The sequence below is a fragment of the Mustela putorius genome, unplaced genomic scaffold (genome assembly GCF_011764305.1).
Source record: "Mustela putorius furo isolate JIRA1106 unplaced genomic scaffold, ASM1176430v1.1 tig00003869_pilon_pilon_pilon, whole genome shotgun sequence".
Classification (NCBI taxonomy): domain Eukaryota; kingdom Metazoa; phylum Chordata; class Mammalia; order Carnivora; family Mustelidae; genus Mustela; species Mustela putorius.
The window spans coordinates 19,222,266-19,236,611 of NW_025422021.1; the positions used below are offsets into that span (position 1 = coordinate 19,222,266).

The 14,346-nt window shown below is 33.4% G+C and overlaps 1 protein-coding gene across 8 annotated transcripts in view; it reads right to left on the reverse strand.

The window, feature by feature from the left end:
* SLC4A10 (solute carrier family 4 member 10) overlaps positions 1-14,346 on the reverse strand; it is a 312,033-nt gene that overhangs the window by 213,791 nt on the left and 83,896 nt on the right. For 4 of the 8 annotated variants that reach the window (XM_004743948.3, XM_004743947.3, XM_013051994.2 and 1 more), the window contains exon 1: positions 12,607-12,848. The exons of 1 other annotated variant lie outside the window; for it this stretch is intronic. In XM_004743948.3, the coding sequence (XP_004744005.1) occupies positions 12,607-12,687 (81 nt within the window). In that variant the 5' untranslated portion in view covers positions 12,688-12,848. Of the gene's footprint in view, positions 1-12,606; positions 12,851-14,346 lie in introns of those variants that run through there. 3 more of the 8 variants (XM_004743949.3, XM_004743943.3, XM_004743944.3) reach the window with 2 other exon arrangements.

Consider the following 14,346-nt stretch of genomic DNA (forward strand, 5'->3'; position numbering starts at 1 on the left):
AAATATGAGGAATCTGAAGCTCAGTTAAGATAGGTTAAATAATCTGCCCATGAGTATAACTTGCACAACTAATATGAGGCAGGATTAGGATTTGAATCAAATTTTATATGACTTTAAAATTCATGTTCTTTCTACTGTGTGACATACTGCTTCATTTTCTCAAAGTTTAGCCATTTTTCTCCCAATTTTAACATACCACATAAACAGCATTAACAGTAACAACAGATATTTTAGGGAAAAAAGTAAATGTCATTCAAGCCCTCTTTCTGAAATCTTATAATTTTCTACATTTTCCTCTAATCTATATAAGAATATACAAGCATATAGTTATAAATATTGATTTCTTAATCTTAAAATGTGGTTATTACTAGCATTCACAAAATTGTGTTGTCTTCTTTCTCTTCCTGGATACAAGAAAAACATTATACATTTCTCGGGCCATTGTTGTAACTAGTGTTGACCAAAGGGACATAAGCAAAGTGATGATATGTCACATCTGGGCCAAAGTACAGAGAAATGAGTGTGATTGCTTTGTCCTCCTCTCTTCCCAGGGGTACAGATCAGGTAGTCCAGGTGGTACAGCTATAAAATCATTAAACCTCCTTTAGTCTGAATTCCTGAATGAATTCATGTGGAAGAGAAGTTCCCAGTCTCAGCCCCGACCCACATTTATTGTATTTATTGTATGAACCATTGAGATTTTGGAGTTGTTACTGCAGCATATCTTGGCCTACCTTAACAAGAAAACAAACATTTTTATATTTATACTTCTCCAAATTATACTATCTAGTGGTTACATATTTTATTCTTTGTTTGTTTTGTTTTTAAAGATTCTGTTTATTTGTCAAAAAGAGAGTGCCTGAGAACAAGCAAGGGAAGTGGCAGGCAGAGGGAGAAGCAGGCTTCCCGCTGAAAAGAGAGTCCAATACAGAACGCCATCCCTGGATGCAAGAATCATGACCTGGGCCAAAGATACACACTTAACCGACTAAGCCACCCAGGCACTCCTAGTGGCTATTTAACTGTTTAAAAAGGTTGAAGACATACAGCTTAGTTAATCTTTCCTGTGGTATTGGTCACTTAGATTTTTATCTAATTTCTCACTAATATAAACAATTTTTCAATATTCCTATTTCCAGAGGTTAAATGCTGGAAAACTTAACAGAAGCACATAGATAAATAAATTACTATCTTTGCATCAAAACAGTGAGCATAACTGGGTAGATATTTAAAAGTACTTCTTTAAAATGCAATAGAATGATAGAACATGCTTTTTTTATGAAATGAAGAAAGGTCTTAAAGGAAGAACTTAAAGAAACAGAGAGTAAAGAATATATTCTTTGTACAGAAAGAGCTAAGTGAGAGCAGAAATTTTAAAATGAAAAGGGATGAACATAATGGAGCTGTGAGAAAAAATGATGAAAAATGTCTAAAGAAAAAAAAAGTCAACATTACAAAAAAAGCAATGAGAAAAAAATGTAAATGCTCTCAACAGATAATTTTAAGTATGTAAATAAAGAAAGGGTCATATCAACTTAAAATATTAAAATAAACTATTAGAATAATGGACTTGGAATATGGATTTTGGGAAAACTCTAAAATCATCAAATCTATAATCCTTATTTTAAAGATGAGAAAACTCAGGTCCCCAAAATGTTAAAACAAAAATCTCAGTTAATCATACAACACAGCTTCCATTTCCTCTCTACTTCAGATTTCTCCATCTTCTGAAGTTTGTGAAAGAAATCAGTCTAAGTTTGGAGAACACACACAAAACGAAGAAATGAATTAATATGACATTCAAGATAAGCTATTCTCATTTTAGGTAAATGATCAGCTTTCTAAGTACAAGATGACAATAGAAAGGATCAGAGAAGAGAATACAATTGCTGCTCAATTGCCTGCTTTTGAGAGGCAAAATCCATTAACACTGGCCTTGTGGTAGTTGCATTTGTAATTTACAATATGAAACATTTAGGGGTGACATTAGGGGTGACTGGGTGACTCAACCATCTGACGTGGGCTCAGGTCATGATCTTGGGGTCCTGGGATAAGTGGGGAGTGTGCTTCTCCCTCTCCCGCTCCCCCAGCTTGTGCACACTCTCTCTCTTTCTCTCTCTCTCTCAAATAAACGAATATAAATCTTTAACATATAGATAAAAATGTGAAAACATTTAAAAGAACATCCAGTTAATTATGAACTGGTCATCTCCAACAACTAAAAGTACTTTTAATAGATAAAATATGAACTTCATATACATGAAAGTTTATATAAGAATTTATTTTCTTAAATAATAGTAACTTGGAAAAGAATACATTAAAATGCATTGAATTTGTATCATTTATTTCTAAGTTTCTAGAGAATTTTCAAGGAGGGAAGAAGAATAGAAAGAACAAAGAAAGATATGACTTCAAATTCTATAGAAACAGTATATCTTCCTGATTTAGTCAATCAAATGATTGGCAAACAGACAGATATAGTTAGCTATGACTACTCTAATATCAAGTAACTGAAAAGAACTGATTGCCATTATGCTTTGAATAAGATGCATGTTTAAGGCAAAAAGCCATAGGTTATATGTGGAACAAAGTCTTGTAGCCAGGTATTTAGTATGTAGTGTCTACCTTAGCTTAATTTTATTGTGCTTGGTTCCTAATTTTATCACAGAGGTGTTTTACAGAACAATTTCAATTTTTATAATTGTTAATTAGTATTATATTAATTATATTAGATAAAATAAATATATTAACTATGAATATTAATTATTTTGGCGAGAATGCAATAATACCACTAACTCATGCTTAAACTGAATCTTAAAGGACAAATAAAATTATCAAGTTGAATAAAAAGAAGAGCATTCCAGACAAATGGCACAACTTATACAAAAGCATGTGATATCAGTGACTTCAAAAGATATAAATCCCCACTCTTTTAATATTGATTAATTTCAAAAGACATAAATCCCCCAAATGATTATAACATCCTCGTGAAGAAAGCATTAATACTATAACTTTCATTGTAAGTTTTTGTATGAGTCAATTCAGACACATTCAAGCTTTACAGTAAGGCAAAAGTAGAGCTAGAACTAGAACTAACATTTTCTTTCTCTGATGGCAATCTGAGTGGTCACTGGATAATTCCAACTGTGCAGTCTGAAATTGTTAGTCCCTTAGCTGTCTGACTTTTCTCAGTTTTCCATGTGATTGCAATAATAAGAAGAACTAACAAAAAAGAAGGAGGAGGAAGAGATGGGGGGGCACAGGCAGGGAGAAGAGGAGGAGAAGCAGTTTCAGGAGGACTAACATTCATTATGATGCTTGCAATGTGCCAGGCACAGTGCTAAAACTTTATAGATGTTTATTCATTAGAAATCCTCAAAAACAGATGAGTATTCTGAGACTTAAAGAGGCTCAGAAACTTTCCCAGAACCCTTAGCTATTAAGGGGTAGAGACTGGTTTGAAAGCAGGTCAATATGTAACACGGCAAAAGCATTATATTAGTTAACCATAAAACCTAAAACTCTTTAATTTACATTTAAAATACTTTAGTCTGGTTCCATCCTACTTATATACCTCAGATAATATGAATTCTTATTGGTGTCCAGGCCATATTTTTTCCATGAACTTTTCATACTAATTCTCCATTTTGTTATTCAACAAAAATTTATTAAGTAGTTACCATCTGCCAGGCACTGTATTTGTGTTAGCATTAAAGAAATAAGACACTGCCTTTGCCCTTAAACAGTTTATAGTCAAGACAAGAAAAATCATGGCTACAATGTAGAATGTATTGTGCTTCACTTTAGAATCCAGGAACATCAGGGAAAAAAACTTAATTGACTCTGAAGGAATAGGCAATATTTCAATGGGAGGCAATGCTTAATCTAAATAGGCATTTAGTGTCTTAATCTAAATAGGCATAACAGTGAGTCAGGCAAATACAAAGATAAATGAGGGACCAAAGACATTATATGCAAAAAGGTCAGCATTTTAAAAGGTTTGAGAGAGTCTCTCTCTAACTAGTAGAATTTAAACTAAGTTTAACTAAAGATGGCTAAGTTTAAATGTCACTTCCTCATTCCTCAAAAAATTACAAATAGAACTACCATATGATGCAGCAATTCTGCTTCTGGGTATATATCCAAAAGAAAGAAAATCACGATCTCAAGAACTATCTACACTCCTGTGTTCATTATCACTTTATTCACAATATCCAAGATAGGGAAATAACCTAATTTGCCCAATGGTAGATAAATGGACAAAATAAATACAACGGAATATTATTCAGCCATAAGAAAGAAGGAAATTTTGCTATTTGTGCCAACATAGATGGACTGAGGGTATTATGCTGAATCAAGTAATAAGTCAGACAGAGAAAGACAGATACTGATGTTCTTACTTATCTGAACTCTGAAAATTATCTTGAAAGTAATGATGAGCCTTAGAATTAATTTAAGTAGGCACATCCCTATTCATGGTTCACATTCGGAAAAGAGTATTAAGGCAGCTGAATGGTAATGAGTAGGTTGCTTTGGGGATGGGAAATGGAAAGAAAAAGAAATATCGGTTAAGAAAGGATTATAATAGTTCAAGGGAAAAATGAATATGAATTCATACTAAGGTCAAGACAATGGGGAATGGAAAGAAGGGATAAACTTTAGATTCCCTACGAGAAATCGCTTCTCAGCCTTTTGGCTAAGATCAAGTGTAGATTCTCTACGAGAAAGAATGTACATAACTTGGTTAGTAATTGGATCTAAGATTAGGATAAAAAAAGTTGAAAAAAAATGATCAGGTCATTAATGCTATGGAAAGCAAAGAGGTTTTGAAGATAAAATAGTAAGTTAGTTTGGGACATACCAAGTTTGAGATATTTATAAAAGAAATGAGCAGAGATGTCTAACAAAATGCAATGTCTGAAACACCAGAATGAAGTTAAGATGTAGATTTAAGCTATAGATTTGGAATTCTACTCTATTTTGAAATCACCAAGTGAAGCAGCAGTTCTCAATTCTGGCTGCTCATGAGATTCACTTGAAAAGCTTGTTGGAAATGTGGAAGCCTGGATTCTATCTCCATAGACTTTAGTACTTCTGAGATAAGCTTGGTGCCTCAGTATTTTTAAAAAACTAAATATTCGATTCTGATGCAAAGTCACAATTAAGAATCACTAGTCAGTAAGTTAAGTCATGAGTATAAATGAGTACATGATTTTCACACAGTACATTGCACCAACTAGGGAAGATTCAGAAAAAAATTATCAGAAAGATTATGACAATAATAACCATAATTTATGGAGCACTATGGCAGGAACTGTGCTAATGACTTCATACGTATTTTTGGTAGTGGAAGAGAAAACAAAAAAGACTATAATGAAAGTAAGTTAAATCCTCTTCATGAAGTCTTCCACAGCAGTTTGAGTTTGCTTTTACATCTCTTGTCACAGTTTGGCATTTAGAATATACTAACTTACTCATAGCTATCTAATTCAAGTGTATATAATCTTAAGCAGTATAACACAATGGTTAAGAGCAAGAGCTCTGGAGCAAACTTTCCAGTTTGAATCCCCTATCTTCCTATCCTTTGCTGGCAATTTTAATCCTAGGCAAGCTACTCAGTGTAGCTTACTTAGTATACTGTCTTACTTAGTATACTGTCTATAATTAAAGTATGATGTATATACACATATGTGTATGTATGTATACACATATGTACTAAATATGTGTGTAAATACTTAAGTTCCTTCCAGTGGAAAGTAATTTTAATAATTAATATTTGTTAAGCTAGACACTGTTTCAAGTACCTTATTTGTATTAATTAATTAATTAATTCAGTTGATTCTCATTAGAACTCCAGAGATTAGCAATTTAGCATCCCCATTTTACAGATAACAATACTGAGGAAAATAGGGATCAGGTAATTTTCCTAAAACAAACACTGCCAGTGAAGTAGAAGATATGGGACCCAAACAAGGGAGTCCAGGTTGATAACAAGCTGTTAACTATTATGCTATACTGCCTCCCTCTATACTTTGCAATAGACTCAAATTCTTATGAAATTGAATAAATATTTAAAAAAAAAAAAAAGGAAGAAGAAGAAATGGGGGGGGCATTTAGGTGGCATAGTCAGTTTAGCAACTAACTCTTGGTTTTGGCTCAGGTCCTAATCTCAGAGTTGTAAGATGGAGCCCTGCATCAGGCTTCATGCTCAGCATGGAGTCTGCTTGAGATTCTCTTTCCCTCTCCCTCTGCCCCTCCAACTCATGTTCTCCCTCTCTCCAAAATAAATAAATAAACCTTAAAAAATGGATAGGAATAAATGTACATATTTATATGCAGTACAAGAGGAGTTTGATAAAGGCATATCATTATCAATACCAATATTATCATTTTTGAAAGGCATGGGGTAGGGAAAGGATCACATCACTAAATGTCTTTACCTACTTTTTTTTTTTTTTTGAGAAAAAAATGTTCAAATGTTTTAAAGTTTTAAAGTAACCCAAAGCCCAATGATCTCCAAGGTTTCTCCCAGAAATGGATCATGATTCTAAACCAAGTACTAAAATTTTGTTGGGTTCCTACTATAAATATAACTCTTTTCTGGCAATGTGAAGCACAAGGATTATTAAAACAACCTCACAATATCTAGAAGATGGGGTTTTCAAGTAATTCAGACTTCTACAGGAAGAAACAAAATTCTCAATTATATGGGTCTGCTAAAAATAGAGCCAGAAGAGCTACTACGTCCAGTTTCATTTTTACTCATGCTTGTGGTTTTCCACTAGTTTCACTTCTGACATACTTTATATGGATAATGTGCTAGTAAAAGTAGTCAATTCCAATTTTTTCACAATTCCCATGCACAAATACCATCTTCCTGGGTCTGATAACAAAGTCACACCCCAGCTGTCACATCTAAAGGAAATCTGCTTTTGGATGTTACCCAGCTTTTTTATTAACCATAGGCAATACTAAAATGCTTCTAGTGCGTGGAGGAGATTTAAAAGCATCATTAAAAGTATTTAGCAATGATGGTTTACTTTATCATCTCTAAGTGAACAAAGAGTAAAGTTAAAATAACCCTACGACTCCCGTGATTATAAACAGCATTTCTATTTCCAATTTTCCCGAAGACGAAGTCCTTATTATCCAAATATTCACCATAGTTACATGTATATTCATTATATTAAAATGATCCCACTAGATTGTCCTTGGTCTAGGAAATGTCAAAAATAAAGCCAAAGCTAAATCAGATTACCTACCAATAAAATAGAGTTTACATCAGGGACAAGCAGGAGGTCTCTTAGGATCTGAAATCTAGGACTTTTGAGTGTTTGTGGATAGACAGAAATGCTCTCACGTGCAATTTTGATAGAGAATTTTATTAAAATCCTTCATTTTGCTTCTACCCCCTACCTTGTCTACTAACTACTAAATCTACTCAGGAATTTAATTTTCATTTTCAAAGTCTCAAGAGGGTTAGAGCTCTAAGAATGACTGCAAAATATAGGTGCTGCTCTTTGTTTTTTTATTTTATTTTCTTCCAAGAATAAATAGATCAGCACAGAAATGTGCTCAGTTTAGAAATCATAATCTAACATTCAAGACTATACTATCTAGTCCTAACAAACCTTCCTATGTTAACCTGAATTACCCTACCAGGCTATAGCCAAAATGAATTACTCCATACTTTTCAAACATATTATTTGCTTTCTGCCTCCCTATCTCTGTGTGTGTTGTTTCTTCTGCCCAAAATGAACTTTCTCCATCTTGGCCAGTCTTCAAGGACTACCTTCAAGGTTTACCTCAACTGATACCTTCTCCATACTTCCTTAACTCTTCATCTAGCCTCTCCTCTCTTCTCCCTACTCAGCCTGAAATATTCTGCCCACTGAATTCACAGCAGAATGATTTGTGCTCTTTCTTCTCTCTTTTGAACCTTTAAAAGGCACTTCCTACTTTCCGCATTCTCTTGCCGCTATTTGTATTTAGTGTTTATAACACATTTAACTAGAATATCATTAAGATTCTGTATGTTTGTTTATTTGAAGAAACTGCATTGTGGGAGATTTGATTGACTCTGTGCTATTTGGGGGAAATATTTGCACACTGAGAAACTGCTTAAGAGAAAAGAACTACAATGCCAAGATACCATAAAATGTAACACTTATGCACTTACATTTCATCCAAGTATCAAATTATTCACTTGGACTCTGGAACTTGACAAAACAACATGGGTTTGAGGTGTACAGATCCACTTATATGTGGATTCTTTTTAAAGAAATACAGTAGAATACTATAAATGTATTTTCTCTTCCTTATGATTTTTCTTAACATTTTCTTTTCTCTAGCTCACTTTATTGTAAGAATACAGTATATAATACATATAACAGACAAAATAGGTATTAACTGACTGTATATGTTATCAGTAAGTCTTCCGGTCAACAGTGGACTCTTAGGACTTAATTAAGCTTTAGGGAAGTCAAAGTTATGCACAGATTTTCAGCTGTGCAAGAAATCAGTATCCCTAACCTTCCCCCCGCCTCCTGCCATTGCTCAGGGGTCAACTACAGATATTTTTACATTAATAAACACCAGAAATTCAAAATAACATACTCTATCAAATAGGAACATGGATTATTATTTTCATATACAGTATTGTATTTATAACACATGTCATTTTAGTCTTTCATCTAGAATAAAAATATTCATTAACAAATAAAATTAAAAATTAAAACAAAACAAGTTGGGTTTAACTTTCAGTGCAGGCTTTTGCCCTAGACATTTTTAATGATTAAAAAGTAACTCAGATCACTAAATCTAAGCTATATAACTTCTCTATTATTTTCCTTAAACCTGAATTTTTACTCCTAAATTTTAATCTTTGACAACTAAAGGACACTTGACAAGGTCCAGCAATTTTTGTCATGAATGAAGTAATTGGTATAACATTAAAAGGAAAAGAATCTGTACATAGACTACTAATAAAAGTTTAAGTCAGCCTAGCAAGCAGATGCAAAAATAAACTTTAAACACTTTTCATCAAATCACAATTCCTATAGTCAGTAATGTTAGAATTTAATCAGATGAAGAATATTTTTCTTTGTTTGAATTTTTATAGCCATCTTTATTCCAGTATACTGTATGTTTTTAACTGAATTCCTTATTTGATAAGGAGAATGAAGAAGAGATAACAAAACCGAACTGCATGACTACCATTACTAACACCTGCCAATCGTCCATCTTAGCTCATAGAATGTATATACTAATGTCTTGTCAACAAATAATTTTGGTAATAATGTGCTTGTTATACACCAGATAGTCTTACAAATGTTTTATATACATTATCTCACTTAGTCTTCACAACAACTCTTTGAGGTAGGTACATTATCTCTATATTACAAACGAGAAAACTGATACCCAGAAATATTAAGTAATTTGCCCAACATCATACAGCTGGTAAATGGTAATAACTAAGATCTCAACCCAGTGAAATGTAGCAGCTCAAATACTTAACCACCATACTGACCACCTCTTAATGTACCCAGCTAGCTATTACAAACCAGAAAAAAAAATTGCCTATCAATTTTCTGTTGCTATAATACAAGAAAACAGGTACTTCGGAGGCACTATTGGGCAGCATGCACTAGTTTAGGATTCTGGGAGAAACAAGGGTTTTCCATCTGCTCTACCCACCTCCCTATCACTTTCAGCCAGCATACTGGTATGAAAGAGATAGAACTTGTGTCTGGATATCCAACAGCTAGCTGGCTAAGGCCTACCTCCAAATAAGTTCCTCTCAGTCCCCTTCTCAAAACGTGAAGTGAATCCTATTCCCCCCATTTTATTGAAAAAAACTCCCCAGTGGCCTAGTCAGCATCAAACACTCCCAAACCTGCTACTCTTTCTTTCTAAAGTTTAATCTCTATGAAGTCAATTCTCCCTCCATAAAACAAAATTAGATTGGCTTGGTCACATGCTTGTTTTGAGCTTATTCCTGATGTCCCTGCTTCTGTTTCCTACTAATGGGCTAGATCCACCTTACTCTTTTTTTTTTTAAGATTTTATTTATCTATTTGACAGAGATAACAAGTAGGCAGAGAGGCAGGCAGAGAGAGAGGAGGAAGCAGGCTCCCCATGGAGCAGAGAGCCTGGGATCATGACCTGAGCTGAAGGCAGAGGCTTTAAACCACTAAGCCACCCAGGTGCCTATAAAACACACAAAATTATTTTATTGATTCACAGTTTATAATGCCTTGGTACAACAAATTACACATTATAAAGGAATTTAATGCAGTTGTTAAAATTATGAAATTCTTAATTATCACTTTGACCCAATCTTTTATTGCCCTAATACCAAGAAACTTAAAAGAAAAGAAAAAGAGTTATACATAACTTATCCAAGGATTTATCAGTTTATATGAAGTTAAAACTGATTGTACATATCATCTTTGAAAAGTCAATTCAAAATGTAAACAAGGCTCATTGTGTACATTTTTTCATAATCTCCTAGAAAACAAGAAACAACTTTTTCTCTTCTATATTTCTCCCAACACCAAACACAATATTGCACAAATGATCTGCTTCCACGTAATGCTGACTGAACTGAATGATATCCAAATAGTTTTAAGACAGCTTAGCTTTATAAACCTTCATAATGTAAAATGAAACACTTGTGTAAAATAGTAAAGACAGAGTCAGCCATTGTAAAATGCAGATGACCAATCATTGCTAGACAGATTTATAATCAATTCCTTTCAAAAGGTCAAGATCATCTTGCCGCACAGGGAAAAAGGCTGACATTAAATTTAACTGTCTGTGACATTCTGACCAATCTTTACTTTTTAAGGTAATGCATTTCGACACAGCAACAGAGAAATTTTTCTCTGATTTGTAAAAGAAATGACAATCTAAGTTAGAATTTTTTCACCTTACAAAATTATTGAGATATCCTGTAAGGGCCACTAAAGGAAAGTAACCAAAAATCTTTATAGCTTGATTCCTCTGAAAGGCCATAAATACAGTGAAAAATAGCAGAATGCTGTAAAACCAATACCTAGAAGAATCCCAAAGCAATGCCAAGAAACAGAATGTACTCAAAGCGACTAATACATGCAAATACTGGAAATAAATTCTAACAGATTAAACAGGTTTTGTAGCAACTAAAAGGTATATTCAAATCATTCCAAAACTAATCAAGCTTAAGAATATGGCAATCTTCCCTACTAATAAGAATATAAGCTGACTGAGTAGCCTGAATAACATATAAATTATAGCCAATATCAGTAGGTATAATTTTTTAATGTGTTTTTAATTAAAAAAAAGAAACTAACCCCTTAACTGAATTAAATCACTGTTTTACACTTTCAATTCTGTCTTCTGATAAATATATTCATTTTTATTACTATAGCATCACCTTGATGAGGCATTAAGTCTTAACCATATTACAGAATTATGAAGACAAAACTATCTTTCTGATGAGAAATGCTGCAACATTCTTTTTTTGCTCATTTAATATGGAATACCTGGTCAAATATCTGACAAGTCCTCTAAAATTAAGGAAGAAATATGCATAATATAAAAAATAAAATATCTTTTCTTCAAAATTGGGATGTCGAACACAGGCACATTTTCTTGCCCTACTATGTCATTCTGAGAGAATGCTATAACAAAGTTAAATGCATTATAACTTGATAAAAATAGTTTAAAATAAATAGCAGAGCTTCAGGATAAAATGGACATATAAATCCAAATTCTTTGCTATGATGATTCTCTACTCTTTGTAATTAACATGTTTAATGTAGTCAAGTCTTTTCATTTTGAAAATGAAAGTAAGCTAATGCAGAGTATCTCTGAATCAGAAAATTTTAAACAAGCCCAAATGTCACAAGCAAAAAGCAAAAACAAAAACAGATTTATCATCTGCTTTCAGCTACAAGCAATGCCTTAAGCAGATATCTACATTAGGAGGACCAAGAGCATCATTATCTCAATAGATCTAAGAAATAATTTAAATTTATGCCTTTTAAAACAGTTTAGTTACTGAAATACAAATTTCAGGCAATCAGCTTATAGCTCAGATGCTGGTAAACACGATTCTACTCATCAAACTTGTATTGCTGTGGGGTTGCACACTACAATGGTAGCAACATCATTTCTGTGCTTAAGAAATTCCAGATAATTTTTTTTAATATGTCACTATCTATAAGCAGCTAGCTACAAGGTATCCTTACCAGTTTGAACAAATTATGCAATTTTTATCATTCGAAATAAGAGATGCAGTTTGACTGTATTCAGGCTTAATCTGGAAAAATCTGTAGAGCTCCAAACCTTGCTTTTAATCACCAAAAAGAATCTTTACTTACTCCCCGCTTTCCAAAAAAAGAAAGCTCAAGTAAACACGAACCACACACACACACACACATTTCTAAAATTCATATTGTTTAGCTGGTGTCGATTACTATAAATATCACTTGTTCAAATATCCTAAGAAAAATCTGATAATAATAAACAATTACATCTATTAATATATTCTATATGACTAAGAGCTAGAAAAATCAATAACTCTACAATCTAATAGTATCATCATAATTCATGAGGTCATACCTGATGACTTAGAGATTGAAAAGGCTCACAGGTTCCAGACTGCATGACCTTTCTATTTCCAGAAACCCCTAAAGATTGCATTTCCTGTCTTATAAAAGAGAATCACAGCCATCTCTATGTCTCAGCATCTTCAGGGCTAGTGAAGAAAACATCAAACAGCAGATCTGTCCATCAGTATCTGTTTAAGCCATCAAGAAGATATCAAATCACATATATTGTTTATCGTCTCCCCTTTCCAGTTACAAACACCCCGTATTAAGGGACGATGACACAGTTGTATTTGCTGAAGCTGCTAATGCTGTCTGAAAACAGTAAGCTTACTGCTTGGAGCAAGTCTGCATCATCCAAACAGAGAATGAGCCACATCCTTTAGGTTTCCCACTTCTGCTACTATAAAAATTTCACTTGCCAAAAAGAGTTTGATTTTGTCAATCCTTTAAAAAATAAGCAATGTTCTACTTAATTAAGTATCAAATGTGTCTGCTGCAAATGCCATGCTAAAATCTCAATTCTTAATTATTAGGCAGTTCTCTTCATACATGACTAAGCTTTAGTATAATGATTTAATAAGCAAATTGTACTCTCTCTCTCTCTTTTTTATTTTTTGTACTCTCTTTTAAAGGGAACTTCCCTATCATTATTTATCCAACCCATCAAAATTAGAAGTACTTAAAAATGAAGAATTTTTTTTCGGGCAATCTTTGAAAACTGTGTTTAACAGTTGATAAATAGATAAAAGCATATTCATTTTTAATTCCCAAGAGCTTCATTTAAAAAAAAAAGATTTATTTATTTATTTGAGAGAGAGAGCTGGCGGGGGTCGAGGGGGTGCAGAAAGAGAGAGACAGTCTTTTAAGCAGGTTCTGTGCCAAATAAGGAGCCCAACACAGGGCTCCTTTTCATGGCCCTGAGATCACAACCTGAGCCAAAATCAAGAGTCAGACCCTTAACTGACCACGCTATCCAGGGGCCCCTCAAGAACCATTTTTATTTCATGCTCCCTAGACCAACATGCTTCAAATCAAAATAACTATATTTTAATGTTTTCTTCTAAAGAGTTTCACATACACAACATGCCATTGTCATATTCCAAAACTGCATGGTTAAACCTAGGAATGAAACCTAAGTCAACTATTGGCATTTTTGTTGTGATTTTTCACTGCATCTTATCTGTGTTCAACAATGTTCTTATAATGCTTTCTTTCACCACAACATAGTGGAATCAGGATATTTAAGATCGTTAAAGTAGTCTGATAACAAAGAAACAAGATCTTCTAAAATGATAAATGGAAATATTTTCTTGGGGGGGCTCTAAATCCTAAATTCTAGTTAGTTAACATACAGTGTAATATGGAAATATTTTCTTTACCATGTGACAACAGATTGCATTTTATAAACACAACAAAAAATAGGCTAAAATCATAATCAATTTAACTGAATTAAAAATTAAGACACGGGACATCTGGGTGGCTTAGATGGTTAAGTGTCTGCCTTTGGCTCAGGTCATGATCCCAGGGTCTTGGGATCAAGCCCCACATCAGGCTCCCTGTTCAGTGGAGAGTCTGCTTTCCCCTCTGCCTTTCTCCCCTGCTCATGCTCTCTCTCCTTCTCTTGCAATGAATAAATAAAATCTTTAAAAAATAATAAAAATTTTAAAAAATATTTTTAAAAAACCAAAATACAAAATTAAGACACCAAATACAATGTATTATTGTTCTAAAACAGCCTTTACATTGAGTA